This window comes from Muscardinus avellanarius (genome assembly GCF_963383645.1).
Source record: "Muscardinus avellanarius genome assembly, chromosome: 15".
Lineage (NCBI taxonomy): Eukaryota > Metazoa > Chordata > Mammalia > Rodentia > Gliridae > Muscardinus > Muscardinus avellanarius.
Genome location: NC_137801.1, coordinates 87,509,770 through 87,527,421, shown reverse-complemented (window position 1 = coordinate 87,527,421; position 17,652 = coordinate 87,509,770). Strand labels below are relative to the sequence as shown.

General features: G+C 42.8%; 1 protein-coding gene across 1 annotated transcript in view; it reads left to right on the top strand.

The window, feature by feature from the left end:
* Positions 1-12,506: 12,506 nt before the first annotated feature.
* Positions 12,507-17,652, top strand: part of ZC3H6 (zinc finger CCCH-type containing 6) — a gene marked incomplete at both ends in the record, with an annotated part of 43,209 nt that continues 38,063 nt past the window's right edge. Inside the window, 2 exons of the mRNA XM_080711442.1 lie at positions 12,507-12,602; positions 12,804-12,883. Coding sequence (XP_080567568.1) covers positions 12,507-12,602; positions 12,804-12,883 — 176 coding nt within the window. The remainder of the gene's footprint in view (positions 12,603-12,803; positions 12,884-17,652) is intronic.

Sequence of the window (17,652 nt, the reverse complement as noted above, 5' to 3'; positions counted from 1 at the left end):
AACCAAAGGGGGGACACACCTGTAATCCCAGTCCTTGAGAGACTGACATAGGAAGATTGCAGGTTCCAGGACAGCCTCAGAAAATAGTGAGATTCTCATCAACTTAGCGAAATACTGTTTCAAAATAAAAATAAAATAGGGCTAGGGGTGTAGCTCGGTGGTAGAATACCCTTGGGCTCAGTCCCCAGTGTGTGTGTGTGTGTCTCTCTCTCTCTCTCTCTCTCTCTCTCTCACACACACACACACACACACACACACACACACACACACACACACAGGAGCCATAGTCCTTAATTGTGGGCTAGACTTACTCTCTTCTAACAAATAGTGTGGGAGAAGTGATGGTGCATGATTCCTGAGGCCAGGTCACAGGAGACGCTGCAGTCTCTACCTCGCTCCCTTAAATCACTTGCCTGGAGGAAAGACCGTCACTGTGTCATGAAACTGTCACGTAGCCCATGGAAGGTCGCGCATGCGAGTCAGGCACCTTGGAAGTGTCTTCCTGACACGACCAGCTAGAAGACACCTTAACTTGCAATCTCATGAGAGACCTCGAGAAAGGACCACCCACCTAACTAGGCCCCAGAGTCCTGACAGAGCACACAAAATGAAGACCAGGGTTTATTGGAGTAAGCCACAAAGTTTGGGGGCAATTTGCTACATAGCAACAGAGAAGTTGTAATAATAAGTGATAATCCCTGTAATTACAAAGCAGCTGGCCTAAACAGAATTATCAATAATTAAAAACATGAACTCAAAACATGTACACACTTATGTTCCTTACAGCATTGTTCATAGTAGACAGAAGGTGAAAAATATCCCAGTGTCTGCCATACATGATGAATGTGTCGACAAAACATGTCACAGACATACAATGGGATGTGATTTCGCTGTGAAAAGCAATGCGTGATACATGCTACATCATGAACCTTGAAAACAGTATGCTAGGTGAAGTAAGCCAGCCGCAAAAGGACAAATATTGTGTGACTCCGCTCATGTGAAACACCGACAATAGGCACATTTATTTACTATTTAGAGGTATTAGGGATTGAACCCAGGGGCATTCTACATCGGAGCTATACCACCAGCCCTATATTTTATTCTTTATTTTGAAACAGGGTCTCATTAAGTTGGGGAGGGCCTCACTAAGTAGCTGAGGCTGGCTGCAAACCTGTGATCCTCCTGTCTCAGCCTCCCAAGTGCTGGGATGACAAGTGGGCGCCACCACAGCTGGATACTGGAATAGACAGAGTCAGAAAGAAAATTAGGGCTTACCGACGCTTGGAGGAGGACAATGGGGAATGACTATTCCAGGGTTACAGAGCTTCTGCTTAAGGTAATGGAAAAGTTTGAAACAAGTAATAGTGATGGTTGCACAACAGTGTAAATAGAACTAGTGAAGCTCTAGAGAAACACTTACTTCCTGTCCCCATGGCTCTGCTCACCGCGGGCTTTCAACTTCATCATCAGTCATTTGGGATTGGATAGTTCTTTGTTACTGGAGATGGTCCTGTGCGATGTAGGATGTTAGTAGCATTCCTGGACTCTACCACTAGATGTCAGCAGCACCCACTTTCCAGTCAGGACTAGAAAAACTCCACTCCTTGCCAAGTCTGGTGAAGCCAAGGCGTGGTAGTGCATGCCTGTAATCCCGGCACTTGGGAGGCTGAGACTGAAGGATCAGGGGTTCAAAGCCAGCCTCAGCAATTTAGTAAGGCTCTCGGCAACTTAGCAAGACCTTGTTTCCAAATAAGAAAGAAAACTGGGCTGGGGTGTAGCTTGGAGTTAGTACACAACAAACAAAAAAGTCTGTTGAGGACGCAAAATCATTCCCAGTTGAGGTTAACGGGTCTAGAGTTATCAGTTCAAAATGCAGGAATGCTTCCATCAAGGGAGACAACTATCTTTCCATTGGGCTTGAAGTTGAAACTGACGTTTGACCACCTAGGGCTTCTCAGGCCAGGTAATCAGTAAGTAAAAAAAGAATTCTTTTACTGGCAGAGGTGACTAATCCCAATGATCAAGTTATTCTGGCTACACAGTGAGGTAAGAAGATGTCTAAAAAGCAGGAGAGAGGCAGGGCCAAGTCATTCTATGTTCTATGATCACAGTCAATGGAAAACAATGGCCCAGTGGGTTGCCCACCAAGCAGGGAGCCAAAGCCACGTGAGAACAAAGGGAACACAGAAGGCAGAAGGTCGTTACACAGAGCCAGGCGTGCTGGCGCACATTTGTAATCCCAGCATTTGGAAGGCTGAGACACGACAATCTGGGTCCCTGGCCAGCCTCAGCTACTTAGTGAGACCTTCTGCAACCTAGTGAGATTCTGTTTCAAAATAAAGAATAAAAAATAGGGCTGGGGGTACAGCTCAGAGGTAGAATGCCCCTGGGGTCCATTCCCAACACCACACAAAAAGAACGTAGTTACACAGATACCAACTAGAACCATATGACCCACAGCGACTAATAGGACCACTTTATCCTTCATGTGATAGAAATCTGTATACATATATGTGTGTATAAAAGTACAACCAGCCAGGCGTGGTGGCGCACGCTTGTAATCCCTGCTCTTGGGAGGCTGAGACAGGAGGATCGCACAGGTTCGAAGCCAGGCTCAGCTACTTAGGCTCTCAGCAACTTAGTGAGGCCCTGTTTCCAAATAAAATATAAAAATAGGTCTGGGAGAATAGCCCGGAGGCAGAAAAGCCCCTGGGTTTCACCCCCAGTACCAAAAAAAAAAAAAAAAAAAAAGAAAAAGAAAGAAAGAAAGAAAGAAAGAAAGAAAGAGAAAAAGAAAAGTACAACCAATTGTTGAATGATAATGTTTCAGTCAAGGATGGACTGCAAAACTGACAGTGATCCCAAAGATTATAATGAAACTGAGAAATTTCCGTCATCTCTTGACACTAGCTGTTGTCACATCGTTGCTCAGTGCACTACTTGTGTGTTTGTGGTGATGCTGTTGTAAACAAAGCTACTGTCCCACCAGTGTTATAAAATACAACACATGCCACCAGTGGTATGAAAGCACAACACACACAGTTATATATAGTACATAACTCTTGACGACATTAAGAGACTAAACTATTGGTATATGTACATAGCATACATACTTTGTATACTCCTACTTACATGAGAAAAAGTTTATTCTAAAACACTTGCATTATGCCAGCAGCAGCCTTATACATCTCAATTGTACCCTGACCCTCAATTACACCGAAAGGCCACATCAAGTGACTGACTCCTGCTGTCTAGATTCCTGTGAATGTACACTATGATGTTCACTTGGTGATGACATTGCTGACCATGTTTCTCAGAATGTATCCCTGTCATGAAGTGATATTGTTTGTACCTATACATTCTGTCTCCCTACCTTCCTATATATTCAGATCTTCCCCTCTCCCATTCCCCTCCCACCTAACAAAAGATGTATTCATACTAGCTAACTTTCTTTGTATTTAAGATACAGGTTATTAAAAGAAGCGTAAGACTCAGAAGAATTAGAATAATATCACATGAGCGTAGAGAGGGTCTTTTTGTTCCTTTTAGGGGAAAGGTCAGCACATTTTTGGCTGAGTGTGGGATAGTTGCAGCACATTAGGCAGACGTATGACTTTGGCATTGTCTTTGTCTGGAAGCTCAGTATGGACTAAAGAGGGACTCTTGGAAGCCCGGCGTGGTGGCGCGCTTGTCATCCCCGCGCTTGGGAGGCTGAGACAGGAGGATCGCACGGGTTCGAAGCCAGCCTCAGCTACTGAGTGAGGCTCTCAGCAACTTAGTGAGACCCTGTTTCCAAATAAAATATAAAAATAGGTCTGGGAGGATAGCCTGGAGGTAGGAAGCCTCTGGGTTCCACCCCCAGTACCACCAAAAATAAATAAATAAATAAATAAATAAATAAATAAATAGGACTGGGGTGTAGCTCAGAGGTAGAATGCCCCTGGGGTCCATCCTCAGTACTGAAAAAAAAGAGAGAGAGAGACATTTTGGGTGCCAAGTTGGAAAGTGTGCACCTACTGATTTTGTCACATCGTCTTGCTTAGGCTGAACTATATATGTATGTATATATGCACACATGTGTGCACAAATGTACACACACACACACACACACACACACACACACACACATATATATATACATACATACATACATATGTATGTATATATTTGAGGTTCTAGGGTTGAACCCAGAAGCATTCTACCTGTGAGCTACACCTCAGCTCTATTTTTTATTCTTTATTTTGAAACAGGGTCTCGCTAAGTTGCTGAGGCTGCCAACCTGAGATCCTTTTTTCTCAGCTTCCCCAGTACTGGGATTACAAGCCTGTGCCACCACGCCCAGCTGTTTGGACTGTGCTTTCCAGGATTCCTCTACTGTATGTTTTCAGTTAAGGTGGGTCATAAGAAAGATTTTTCACAAAATTTGAAAGTGGAAGTGAAGCAGCAGGCATGTTGTTTTATACACTCAGGGGACTGGTGAAGGGCACTTGTGAATATGGGCACAAGCATCGCTGCTCTGAGAGACCTCACCCAGATCCTCTTAGATTCTCCCATCCCAAACCGTGCGTTTAGCTCCATGATAAAGGGAACAGGACTTTGTTTTATAACACCTACATCCTAAGAGGTAGAAAGGGTGAAAAATGAACACCGGTTCGAATTTGTCCTCAGGAACTCTACTTTCTCTTCCCTCTTCCCTACTTTACATCCAACTTTTCTTCCTGAATTCATGCCTTGCAGATCTTAGCTCCAGTGTCTGAAAAGAGTTTTACAAGCCGGGCATGGTGGTGCATGCTTATAATCCCAGCATTTGGGAAGCTGAGACAGGAGGATCACAGTTCATGGACAGCCTCAGTGAAGCTCTCCGCAACTTAGTGAGACCCTGTTTCAAAATAAAGACTAAAAAAAAAAAAAAAAAAAAAATAGGACTGGGGGTGTATCTTGGAGGTAGAATGCCCCTGGCTTCCATCCCCAGTAGTGCAAAAAAAAAAAAAAATGTTTTACAGAAACTGTTTTAAATAGCTTCCCAGCTTCATAAGGTCAAATTTCCATAAATCTGTATATCTGTATCTATCTATTTCCTGCTTGCAAACCATCCAGTATTCTGTTAAAGCCATTTTGTAACTAAAGACTAGGCAGAGATGAAGAGAAAACTAATGAACTGGAAAGCAATTCAGGAGAAATTATCTGGAATATATCATAGAGAGCAGCACTTTTCTAAAAAAAAAGGGTAGCTACAAAAATAATTAGAAACACAAATAATAGATTGAAATGTCTAACATATAATTAATCATATTCACAAGATTAGAAAAGAGAATGGAGAAGAAGAAATGTTTGAAAAGGTTAATTGGTGTGGTGGCCCAAGCTTATAATCCCAGTACTTGGGAGGCTGAGACAGGAGGTTCCAGGTTTGAGACCAGCCTCAGCTACTTAGTGAGACCCTCTGCAACTTAGTGAGACCCTGTTCCAAAAAAAAAAAGGAATAAGAATTTAGATAAATTGAGTTGGGAAATTAAAGCTAGTAGCTTAGTGGGGCTCCAGCAAATTTTGTTACAAAGTCAGGAGGAAATAGAAAGTGAAGAGAAGAAATGCAGCAGGCTTGGCAGACACGCTGGAGAGCCTGAAAATGGAACTCTCCTCCTTTTCTGTCCCCAGCCTTTAAAAATAGATTTTGTATTGGTATGTTCTTATCAACATTACCTAAGGCAATGGGCTAGCAACTTACTTCTTGGCCAGGTGGTGCCTCTTTGTCTCTGGGCAGCGAACTTACTAAGAACAGGTGTCAATAACCTCCCTTGCAAAATAAATAAATAATCTACCCTGCCTCTACTGTATTGGCCTGTATCGGTTGCCCCTCGACTGTGGGTACTTTGGAGCAGCACATGGAATTTACCTTTCTGGGCCCCTAAAAACATCAGTAGTCTCCATGTTGCTGAGCTATGAGAGTTCATTGTTTCCTCATTGGTATTCATTCTCATGTTTTCAGAATTCTCAGGTTTGTATCTATGTTGTCTTGGCATCTTCTTCCTCATGGTATGTATGGGAGTCCTCTGTTATCCTTTTATAAAAATAATAAAGAATAAGAGAAAAATAGAGGCACAGATTATAGCCAGTATAGCTGTGTCGTAATCTCTAAGAGCAAGGCATTAGGCTTTTGCTATCTTTGCTGCTCTGAAATGTGTCAGGCAGTCACCGTGACCTTAGGGTTTTCAATCATCTCTATGTATTTACTATGGGTAAACATTAGGATAGAGGGCAGAGGGGAGGAGGATCTCTGAGGAGTAACAGGCCAAGCTGCCACCTTTTCCTGCCTGAGTGCATACACAGCACCCAGACCCTGACTGATTTTTACATTTTGGAAATCAATTTTCCAAGCCAGCACAATTTTGATTATTATGTGCCTTGGAGAAGGTCTTCTTTAATCTTGTCTTATTGGAGTCTGAATGTATGTAAATGTCTAACTCATTTTCTATATTTGGGAAATGCTCTCATATTTTTTCTCTGAGGAGGTTTCTAATGCTCTTGGTTTGTGCTTCTAGACCTTCTTTAATCCCTATTATTTATAAGTAGGGTCGTTTGATGTCATCCCATATTTCCTGAATATATTTTGGCTATGTTGTATTGTCTTCTCTCTATTGTTGATTATATCATCAGTTGTGTGTGTGTGTATCTCGTGTGTGTGTGTGTGTGTGTGTGTGTGTGTGTGTGTATTACTGGGGATTTAAACCCAGCAGCATTCATATTGCCAGCAGGGACAGCGAGTTCACCGCGCCCCGCCACAGCTCCAGATCTGCCCAGGGACTTTTGCACAGCTTTGATAATCTCCTTGGGTTGGATATATACCACACCCTAGTCGCAGCTCCCTGTGGGAAAACGCCCAACCCGGCACCCCCACAGTCTCGCGAATCCTTGATTAACTTCCTGCGTATGAGACTGCGATAATACCCAGTAAAGGAGTAGTGGCAGCTGAGATTACAGCAGACTCGAGATACAGAGCACCCTAAGTGAAGTCGTAGTGATCCAGGGAAGGCACAAACTTCTGAAATCATGGGAAAGAGGAGCAACAATAGAGCAATGAATGCCCACAACCCCATATTATCAGAACCTGATAACTCAGAAATTCAGAGATCTCCAGAAGATCAAATCAGGAATATAACTGTAGAAATAATACAGGACTTTCAAAATGAATTTAGAGAGAGTCTAAAAGAAATAAAGGAAGCAATCATTGAGGTAAAGGCCTCAAATTCAAAGTATAAACAATCGATTAGACCACATGGAGAATAGAATCTCACTCCTAGAAGATGATCACTCCAAAAACGAATGCATAATTTCTAACTTAGAAAAAAAAAATTCACAGCAGGAATCTGACATTGAAGAAATATGGGCCCATTTTAAGAGAGCTAACCTAAAAATAATCAGAATAGAGGAGGGAAAAGAAGGTGAAACCAAAGGGATCAATAATCTCTTCAAAGAAATAATAGCAGAAATTTTTCCAAACATAGAGCAAGAGGTTGATACACAGGTCCAGGAAACTTATAGAACTCCCTTTAGACAGGATCAGAGAAGAGGTTCCCCACGCCACATAATTGTCAAAATGACCAATGTGGAAGCCAAGCAGAGAATCTTAAAGGCAACAAAAACAAAAGGCCAAGTGACATTCAGAGACAAACCAATTAGAATCACTCCAGACTTCCCAAACCAAGTCATGAGAGCCAGAAGGGCTTGGAGTAACATATTCCAAACTCTGAAAGAAAACAACTTCCAGCCCAAATTTTCCTACCTAGCAAAACTATCAAATTAGATACGGAAATAAGAAGCTTCCATGACAAACAGAAACTCAAGGAATTTATGTCTTCAAAACCAGCGCTAGAGAAAACACTCAAAGAGATGAACTACAAAGAAGAAATAGGTAATACATACCAGAACCAGAGAAACAAGATTTTCCATCCAGCAGACAACTAAGCAAAGAAGAATATATTCATGTGTTTATATGTTAAAATATTTGGAGATTCGTTAGTTATTTCAGTCTTTTACCTATTTCTAAATTGTATTTCTAAATTGTATTATTTGCTTTATTGTTGCTAATTTTTAGGATCTCTATTTGGAATATTAATATACCTTCAGATATAACATTTGGAAATATTTTATCCCATTCTATCAGTAACTTTTAACTCTGTTTACATTGTCTTTGGATGTGTAATTTTTTTTATTTTTTAGGACATTTGTTTATTCTTTTGTTGCCTGTGCATTTGAAATCATATCCAAGAAATCACTGCCAATTTCAATGTTGTGAAGTGTTATGACCCAGGTTTTCTTCTAAAAGTTTATAGCCTTAAGATTTACATTTAGGTCTTTTATCTATTTTGAGTTAATATTTGTATATGGTGTTAGATAAAGGTCCAATTTTATTATTTTTCATGTAATTATTATTTTTCAACAATATTTAGTGAAAAGATTATTATTTCCTTCACCAAATGTTCTTGGAAACTTTGTCAAAAATAACTTGACCATATATGGAAGAATTTATTTCTAGGCTTTTTATTTTACTCCACTGGTTTATATATCTGCCTTTATAGCAGTACTATACTGTTTCAATTATTGTGGCTCTATAAGGTTTGAAATAAAAAAAATGTACATCTTTAAAAAAAAAGAAAGAAAGAAAGAAGCCCAGCAGCATTCAACCTTCAAGCTCCACCCCTAGTCTGGTTTTATTTCTTATGTGGAAACAGGTTCTTGCTAGGTTGATACAAGCTTTACTACTTGCTAAGGTTGTCTTTAAAGTGATTCTTCTGTCTCAGCCTCCCAAATACTGGAGTTACCGGCATGTACCACCACACCCAACTCATGATCAGTTTTGAATGAGCTGTCTCCCAAGAGTGAGACTCTTATTTTCCATGTGGTCTAGACTGCCAGAGGTGGTTTCTATTGAGGTAGTTAATTTATTTATTGTCTCCTTAATTGCACTCAGACCCTTTTTTGGTTCTTAATTAGGGCCTCTAGTGTGTGTGTGTGTGTGTGTGTGTGTGTGTGTGTGTGTGTGTTTTACTGGGTATTGAATCCAGGGGCATTCTACCTCTGAGCTACACCCTCAGCCCAATTTTTTCTTTATTTTGAAATAGGTGTTACTAAGTTGCAGAGGGTGTCACTAAGTAGCTGAGGCTGGCTGGGAACCCAGATCCTCCTGTCTCAGCCTCCCAAATAACTGGGATTACAAGATTACAAATGTGCACCACCTACCACCACATGCAGCTAGGGCCTCTATTTCTCTATCCATTATTTCTTTATCTATACCTATCTATCTATATCTATCTATATATATATATTTGTAATCTGTATATTTGTAATATGTATGTGTGTATGTATATATATATTATATATATTATATATATATATTATATATTATTACAAGTATCTGTAATCTGTATATTTGTAATCTGTATGTGTGTGTGTGTATATATATATACACACACACACACACACACACATTTGTAATCTTGTAATCCCAGTTATTTGGGAGGCTGAGACAGGAAGATCTGGGTTCCCAGCCAGCCTCAGCTACTTAGTGACACCCTCTGCGCATATATATATATATATATATATATATATATATATATATAATTTTTTTTTTGCGGGTCTGGGGATGGAACCCGGGGGGCATTCAACCTCTGAGCTAGATCTCCTGCCCCATTTTTTATTCTTTATTTTGAAACAGAGTCTCACTAAGTTGTGGAGGGCCTAAGTAGCTGAGGCTATCCGCGAACCACAATCCTCCATTCTCAGCTTCCCAAATGCTGGGATTACAAGCGTGCGCCACCACTCTGGCTATTCATACATTCTTTTATGTCATGTGCACTCTCTCTGGTTTAATTTTTAAGACCTTTGATCATATTAAAAATCAAAATTCTGTATTTGCTGTCTGGTATTTTCTCTAGTTTAGTATCAGTAATACCCATTGTTGCTGAGCTATGAGAGTTGTTCCCTCATTGGTCTTCATTCTCATGTTTTCAGAAGTCTCAGGTTTGTATCTATATTGTCTTGGCATCTTCTTCCTCATTGTATGTATGGAAGTCCTGTCTTTTTTATCCTTTTATAAAATGGCTTTATGCTGGAATAATATATTTGCCTCAATGAATCTGTCTCATATAATCAGACTTTTGAGAGTGTTCCAGAACCTCTTTAACAGGATACAATTCTTAGTCAATGCAGGCATATATAGGAGTCTCTGATTGGCTGCAGGCCTCCATGCTCTCTGGGCCCAAATCCAACAGGGCCAGAGACTATACTGCTTCTGTTTGGGGTCTGGAGCCTGCTTGCTTGGATTTATTGACCCATAAACAGCACTGCTATTCTGATGGTTGCAAACACATTAAACTCTGCAGAACATTTTCCTCCAGCCTCTCTGGTCACTGGTCCAAAGCTCAGTAGGGTGAGATTATGATGTTCTGAGTTTGTGCCCTGGCTGGCTAGTTTCGATGCCCATGGGCACCAGGACTGATCTGGTTGTGATCTTCTGGAGCGCTGTTACCACTGGCTTGTGTGATCATTTGTCCCAAACTCTCCTGGCTGAGAGAGAGAGTATTATGTTCCCAGCCTGCAGCGTGGCTGTTGGAGTTAAACTGCCCTACAGACACAGCTGCTGCTTTGCTAAATATAATCACGCGAAACCCTGCTGGCCTCTGGTCTCCCTGCTTCCAGGGCCCAAACTCAAGCAGGGAGAGATTGTACTTTTCTGAGCCTGGGGCTTGGGTGGCTGAATTATTTAGCCCCAGCGACCTGACTCCTGCTCTAGGTAGCTGCAGTCATGTGAGACCTTGCTGGCCACTGGCCTTGGAACTTGTGCTCAGTCACTGCCAGGAAAGAGTGTATAGCCTTCTGAGCCTGCAGATGGTTGGCTAAGTTATTTGATCCCACAGATTCCACTGCCGGTGGTCCTGAGGTTATCACTGGAGACCCTTCAGAGGTGGGGAAAACTGCTGACCCTAGATCCTGCCCTGCGGAGTGTCTCTAGAGACGGACTACTTCATGTTTCTGGTGTGTCTAACTGTAGTCCCTGTCTCCTCTGCAGAGATGGTTTTCAAACACACAGACCCTATGGCTTTGTTCATTGCCACAGAAGTCCCTGTAGCTATGCAGGCTCCCACTGGGATGGTGTGTGACCTCGGTCTTGATGAGTGCCACGCAGGTCCCTGCAGGATGAGTTCAGCTGCAGCCACAGTATCATGGGAAAACACAATAATCTCTGTGGGTTCTTGGCTTTTGTGGCAAATAGAATCTCAACATGTGCCAGTCAGAGATAAAGGCAGAGGTTTTAATTCAAGTAAAGACACAGAATCAGGGGAAATACTGGCCATCTCAGAAAGCATGTACTTAGTAGGTTCAAGGCTCTGGGTTCAATTTCTAGTACTGAAATTAATACTTAAGTAAAACACTAAGTTGATTACAACAGCACTAGAAAACTAACAAAAACACCAAACTCTTAGGACTGAATTTATAAAAAATTTATAAAAAATGAATGACATCTGTGGTAAAAGCCATAAATTGATAAACCTTCTGAATATATGGGAGATATTACACATTCATAAATGAGTTTGACTTAGGCAACTGTCAGTTTCCCAGTCAACCTAAATACAGGTCCAATGCAGTACTGATTTAAAAAATCCCCGAAGCTGTTCACAGAACTTGGTAATTCAAGAGTAAATGGCTAAACATAGTCAGGATACCAATCAGTTGTTTTCCACTTTGAAATCATCATGAAACAAGAACTAGAGAAGACACACCCCAATCTTCCTTGTAGATGGAGCCTGCCACTTACGCCAGTGTCCTAATCTTGTTTGGAGACAATGGATTTAAACTATTTTTCAGTGTCAGGCTTGGTGGCCTACGCTTGTGATCCCAGCATTTGGGAGGCTGAGACGGGAGGATCTTGGTTCATGGACAGAATCAGCTACTTAGTGAGGCCTTTGCAACTGTGAGATCCTGTTTCAAAATAAAGAGTAAAAAATAGGGCTGGGGGTTCCATCCCCAGTACTGCAAAAAAAAAAAAAATAAATAAAAGTAGCTACTTTACTATAAATTCATGACCAGGCAAATTGCGTATTTTCAGCAGAAGTTGCCACTGAGCAGGAAGTCGTGACCAAGAAACAATGGCCAGCACTCTGCAGGAGCACGGTCAAGCCCGCGCTACTTCTGCAGCAGAGGCGTTCCTTTTTCTCAAGGCGGCTCCCCGGCCCGGGTCTCCCAGCCCGCGATCGCGGCTCGGGGCCCACGCGCCCAGTCGCTCTCGCTTCACTTCGCCTCGCCCAGCACCAGGCTGCCGCCTCCGCCGCGCGGCGGCCGGCCCCGCCCCCGGCGCCGATTGGCCAGCCCGCTCCCCCCGGCGCTGACCGGCGGGCGCGCGCGCCAATGGCGGCCGGGGGCGGGGCCGGCGGAGGGATCCGGCGCGCCGCGAGGCCCGGCCCGCGGTGTTGCGGCCGGCGCCATCTTCGCGGCCGCCGGTCCCGGGTGCCGCCATGTTGGTGAAGAGCAAGCGCCGTTACGGCCCCTGTCCCAACCGCGGCGTCGCCGCCCGCCGCCGCCCGCCCGCTCCCGCGCCTCAGCCACCGGCGGCGAGCAGAGACTAGAGCGGAGCGCCGGCCGCGCGGCGGGGCCCCGTGTGTGCAGTTAGCCTGCCGCGCCTCTGGCGTGGTTGTTAATAGACTGGAAAGTCTGTGTGTGTCGCTCACTAGTAACCGTGAGTCTTTACCACCTCGTCCCCGCGGCGGCGGCCGGGCAGGCGCGGGTCCCGCCGCCATCGCCCTCGCCGCCAGCGCCGCCGCCCCGCGCAGCCGCCCGCCAGCCCCGCCCCGCCCACAGACATGGCCGACTGTGCGCTCGCCGGGCGCCGCAGGTCGGGGCCTTGTCTGTCTTTCTGTCGGAGAGCGAGCGAGAGCGAGAGAGAGGAGCGAGGCGGGCGGGGGGGGCCTGCATGACCACGGACGGACGGACGGACGGACGCACGGACGCGGGCGGGCGGCGGAGCGCCGACCCCCGGGCGCCAGGACCCGCCCCGCCCAGGTCCCAGAGTGCCGGGTTTTGTCCCTTTTCCCTCTTTTAGAGAAGGGGGCCGCTGGCCAAGGATCCTGTAGCGTAGTTTTTAAATTTGGGTCAGATCTCAAATTCCCCATAAGGATGTTAGTCTTCTTCAAAAAACAAAAAAGGGGGACTTTGATTCATTAAAATGACTGCTGGAACAAAATCCCTGGCATCCGATTCTTATTTAGAATACGAGGGCGCTCTTGTGAAAGGCTGTCACCCTTTATTAAGCCGTTGTGAGTAGAAGTTGTCCAAAGTATCCATTTGTCTTCGAGTCTAGGTTGAGGAAGAGTGGAAGTTTTTTTTTTTTAACCTGTGGAGTAATGTGACCTGCTTTTGCTAAAGCAGTACAAACACTTCTTTTTTTTTTTTTTTCTTAACCCAGAAGTAAAAATCACAGACATGACTGAAATGTGAATATCTAATTATCTAGCGACCTAGAGGAGCTTAAAAGTAAGAAACGACTTGAGGACTATGAAAATAAAAGTAGCTCCTCGAGTTGGGCATGGTGGCACATGTTTGTAATCCTGTGGGAGGCTGAGACAGGAGGATTGCGGTTTGTGGACAACCTTAGCTACTTAGTGAGGAGGCCCTTTGCAACTTTGTGAGACCCTGTTTCAAAGTAAAGAATAAAAAAAATAGGGCTGGGATATAACTCGAACGTAGAATGCCCCTGGGTTCCATCCCCAGTACTGCAAAAATATTCCCAAAAGGCAGGTCAACCAAACATGTAATAATTTTTAGAAGGTAATCTGCACTCTTAAAATTATAGGTGCACATCTGGGCATGGAGGCACAGGCTTGTAATTCCAGTGATTGGTAGGCTGAGACAGGAGGATCACAAGTTCCCAAGCAGCCTCAGCTACTCGGCCCTCCTGAACTTAGTGAGACCCTGTTTCAAAAGAAAGAATAAAAAATAGGTTTGGGGATGTTGCTTGGAGGTAGAAAGACCCTGGGTTCAGTCCCCAGTTCCTCGAAAAACAAAACAAAATTATAGGTTCGCAAGCTTGGGCTTGACGTATTTTTCATGACCTTATACATAACATTACCTTTTTTTCCAGGGTGCTGAGGCTCCAACCCACGTCTTCAGGCTTCTTTGTGCTCTACCATCAGCTACATCCCCTGCCCATTAAAAAAAAAAAATTATTATTATTAAAAAGAAATTGCACAGGTTAACTAATACCTTGAAAAGTTTCCTACTTTATATGGAGGAAGGAAATCTCATCCGTTAGTGGACAGAATAACTTCAATAATTGCAATCGTGTATTCAACAAGGAAGAGACCATGTCACCAAATTTACGGAGTAAGAAACTAAAACCAGACTTTAGCAAGAACTTGAAATTTTAAAATAACTAACTGACTTAGAACTTAAAATGAAAACATTAAAGAATTCTTTGTAATTAACAGCTTAGTAGTAAGAAAATAGAACAAGTATTTTGTCTATTTTTGTTTTAAATTAGGATCGAGAAAATAGCTTGTTAGTTCCATTTGAACTTATCCAACTGTTGAGTGGCTGTGTGTGTGTGTGTTTTACTGGGGATGGAACCCAGGGGCTACACTCAAACCTACTTTATATTTTATATGGAAACAGGGTCTCACTAAGTTGCGGAAAGCCTAAGTAGCTGAGGCTGGCTTCGAACTTGCTAATCCTCCTGTCTCAGCCTCCCAAATACTGGGATTACATGGGTGTGCCACCACGTCCGGCTGAGTGGCTGTATTCTGAAGCCAAAAAAAAAAAAAAAGGTTTTATATGTTTTGTCAGTTTACACAAAAGAAAGACATCAAAAAACAGTGAAATCAGGAGGAGCTTCAGCTCTGTGACCACTTAGCTTTGTGAACTTGAGCAAACCTTGTTCCTTAAGTAAGGTTGTTATTAGAAATTTTCAAATTCTAGAAGATGAGTGGTTCTCAGCCTTCTTTGGAGAGCCTTTGCAGCAGGGTGTGGTGGTGCATGATTGTAATCTTAAGTACTTGGAAGGCTGAGACAGGAAGGTCTCAGGTTTGAGACCAGCCTCAGTAGTTTAGTGAGACCCTGTTTCAAAATAAAAAATAAGCCGGGCGTGGTGACACACCCGGCTTGTAATCCTAGCGCTTGGGAGGCTGAGACAGGAGGATCACACAGGTTCAAAGCCAGCCTCAGCAACTTAGGGAGACCCTGGTTCCAAATAAAGTATAAAATAGGTCTGGGAGTATAGCCTGGAGGTAGAAAGCCCTGGGTTCCACCCCCAGTACCACCAAAAAAATAAAAATTAAAAAAATTAAAAATAAGATCGGGCTGAGGGTGTAACTCAGGAGTAGAATGCCCCTGGATCCAATCCCCAGTACCACAAAAAGAAAAATGTACTGACTCTTTCTATTGGTCTGAACCTCAACCGGGCTTTCAGATTTTTAAAAGCTTCCAAGGTAATTCTTATGCCTAGTCATGAGACTCATTTTGATGAAGACTGAAGATATTTTTGTCTTGCTCAGAGCAAGGTAATCAGAATCTCTAGGAAAGGTTTGTGGTGATCTATTTTTATTAGGCTTCTAGCTGATCCTTAAGTTGAGGGAAATGAATTAATCTGTGGACTCCAAATATTCTATGCTTCCATATTGTAGATATTTTATACTGTAATACAGATTTCTGTGAATTAGGTAGAGAAGGGTATTTGTAATTTGGTGTATAGAGCTAGGTATTGTCTTAGAGGTATTCTTTTTTCTTATACTTTTGGAAGTTATATTGTGCATGCAGGAAAAAAGTGAAATCTGTGATTTGTATTTGTTACTGCTTTGATCTTTTACAGATGAAAGTATTAATATAATTTACAGAAGAATGAGATTCTACATATAAATAGAATTAATAATGTGTATCTTTTTCTTTAAGAGATTATTTTCTTGTTTTATACAGTAGAATGTTTTATACAAGTCTTGTTTGCCAAATGAGTAACTTTTTTTTTTTTTTGGTGGTACTGGGGGTGGAACCCAGAGGCTTTCTACCTCCAAGCTATACTCCCAGTCCTTTTTTATATTTTATTTGGAAACAAGGTTTCACTAAGTAGCTGAGGCTGGCTTCAAACCTGTGCGATCCTCCTGTCTCAGCCTCCCAAGCACAGGGATTACAGACATGCGCCACCACGCCGGGCTCAAATGAGTAACTTTTTAAAAAATACCCATTTGGTGTATTTCCCTTGAAATACTTACATGCCTGGATCTAAAACAGTGTATTTTCAAGTTTTAAATATAACAATACCTACAAACTTAGAGATATGTAGGAGGCTAGTGGAGTACTTCTGCATAAGCCTGCATTGAAGGTTTTTTCTTGTTGTTGCTGGGGGTAATAACTTTTTACCTCTGAGCTTCACCCCCAGCACTATTTTGCTTTTTATGTTGAAACAGGATCTCTCTAGGTTGCTGAAAGTCACATTGTTGAGGCAGTCCTTGAGCCTACAATCCTCTGGTCTCAGCCTCCCAAATACTGGGATTATAGGCCTGTACCACCACGCCTGGCTGGTGGCAAGTTTCCAAAGGTCTTTAGTAATAAATAATGCAGACAGAAAGAAGTTAGGGGAAGTCAAAGGGAGGTATGATTCTTGTCCTTTTTTGTTCAGTTCTTTTTTTTGTGTGTGTGTGTGGTTCTGGGGGGCATTCTACCTCCAGGATACACCCCAGCCCTATTTTTTTTTCTTTATTTCAAAACAGGGTCTCACTGAGTTGCAAAGGGCCTCACTAAGTAGCTGAGGCTGTCCTTGAACCGTGATCCTCCTATCTCAGCCTCCCAAATGCTGGGATTACAAGTGTGCTCCACCACGTCTGGCTTTTTTGTTCAGTTCTTATCTCTCATTCGTTTCTCTCAGGTACAACTCCAGCAACCTAACCTATTTCACCTATATATTGATCCAGTTAAAACAATTCACAACACTCCCCCAACCTCACCTCACCACCTGGGGATTGAACCTGAGGCCTGGCCATGTATATGCATGGCAAATACTCTACCTCCAAGCTACAAGCACCGGCCCCACAAAACTCTTGAAGGTTAAATACTGAGTTCTTGCTCTGCCTACATCTGTAGCAGACTAGGAAAAGATAAATATGACTCAACTGTTAAGAAATTGTTTGAAATATGCTAATGGTAAAAAGACCTACATTGAGGAAAAAAAGACCTACATTGGGAAAAACATAACTTTAACATGAACTGGTATTAACAGCTTGTGATTCCCATTCTTTGATTGGTAGGAGATAAGGATTTTACTTTCCTTAGGGGGGAAAGGAAGTTATTCTTTGCCCATTATGAGCAAACTTCCCCACCTGTTTTCTTTCTTCCTGCTTTTTCCCCTCTTATAAAGAATACCCCCCATCAGTCAGTATTGTGGTTACACTTTCTCACATCCCTCAGATGGATTAAAAAGAGACTGCACTGGGGATCGGAGGGAGGAGGATGGAGATGACTGCACTGTCTGCCTTTGACAGGGCTTTTGTTTAATTCTTGCATTAATGTCACCTGGTAGGTAGGTAATCGTGGTAGTATTAAAATGTTCATTGATTTGTCCAAGATCCCACAAATAAGGCTGAGGATCCAGGAGGGAAAGGATCGTGCTATGGTATAAGA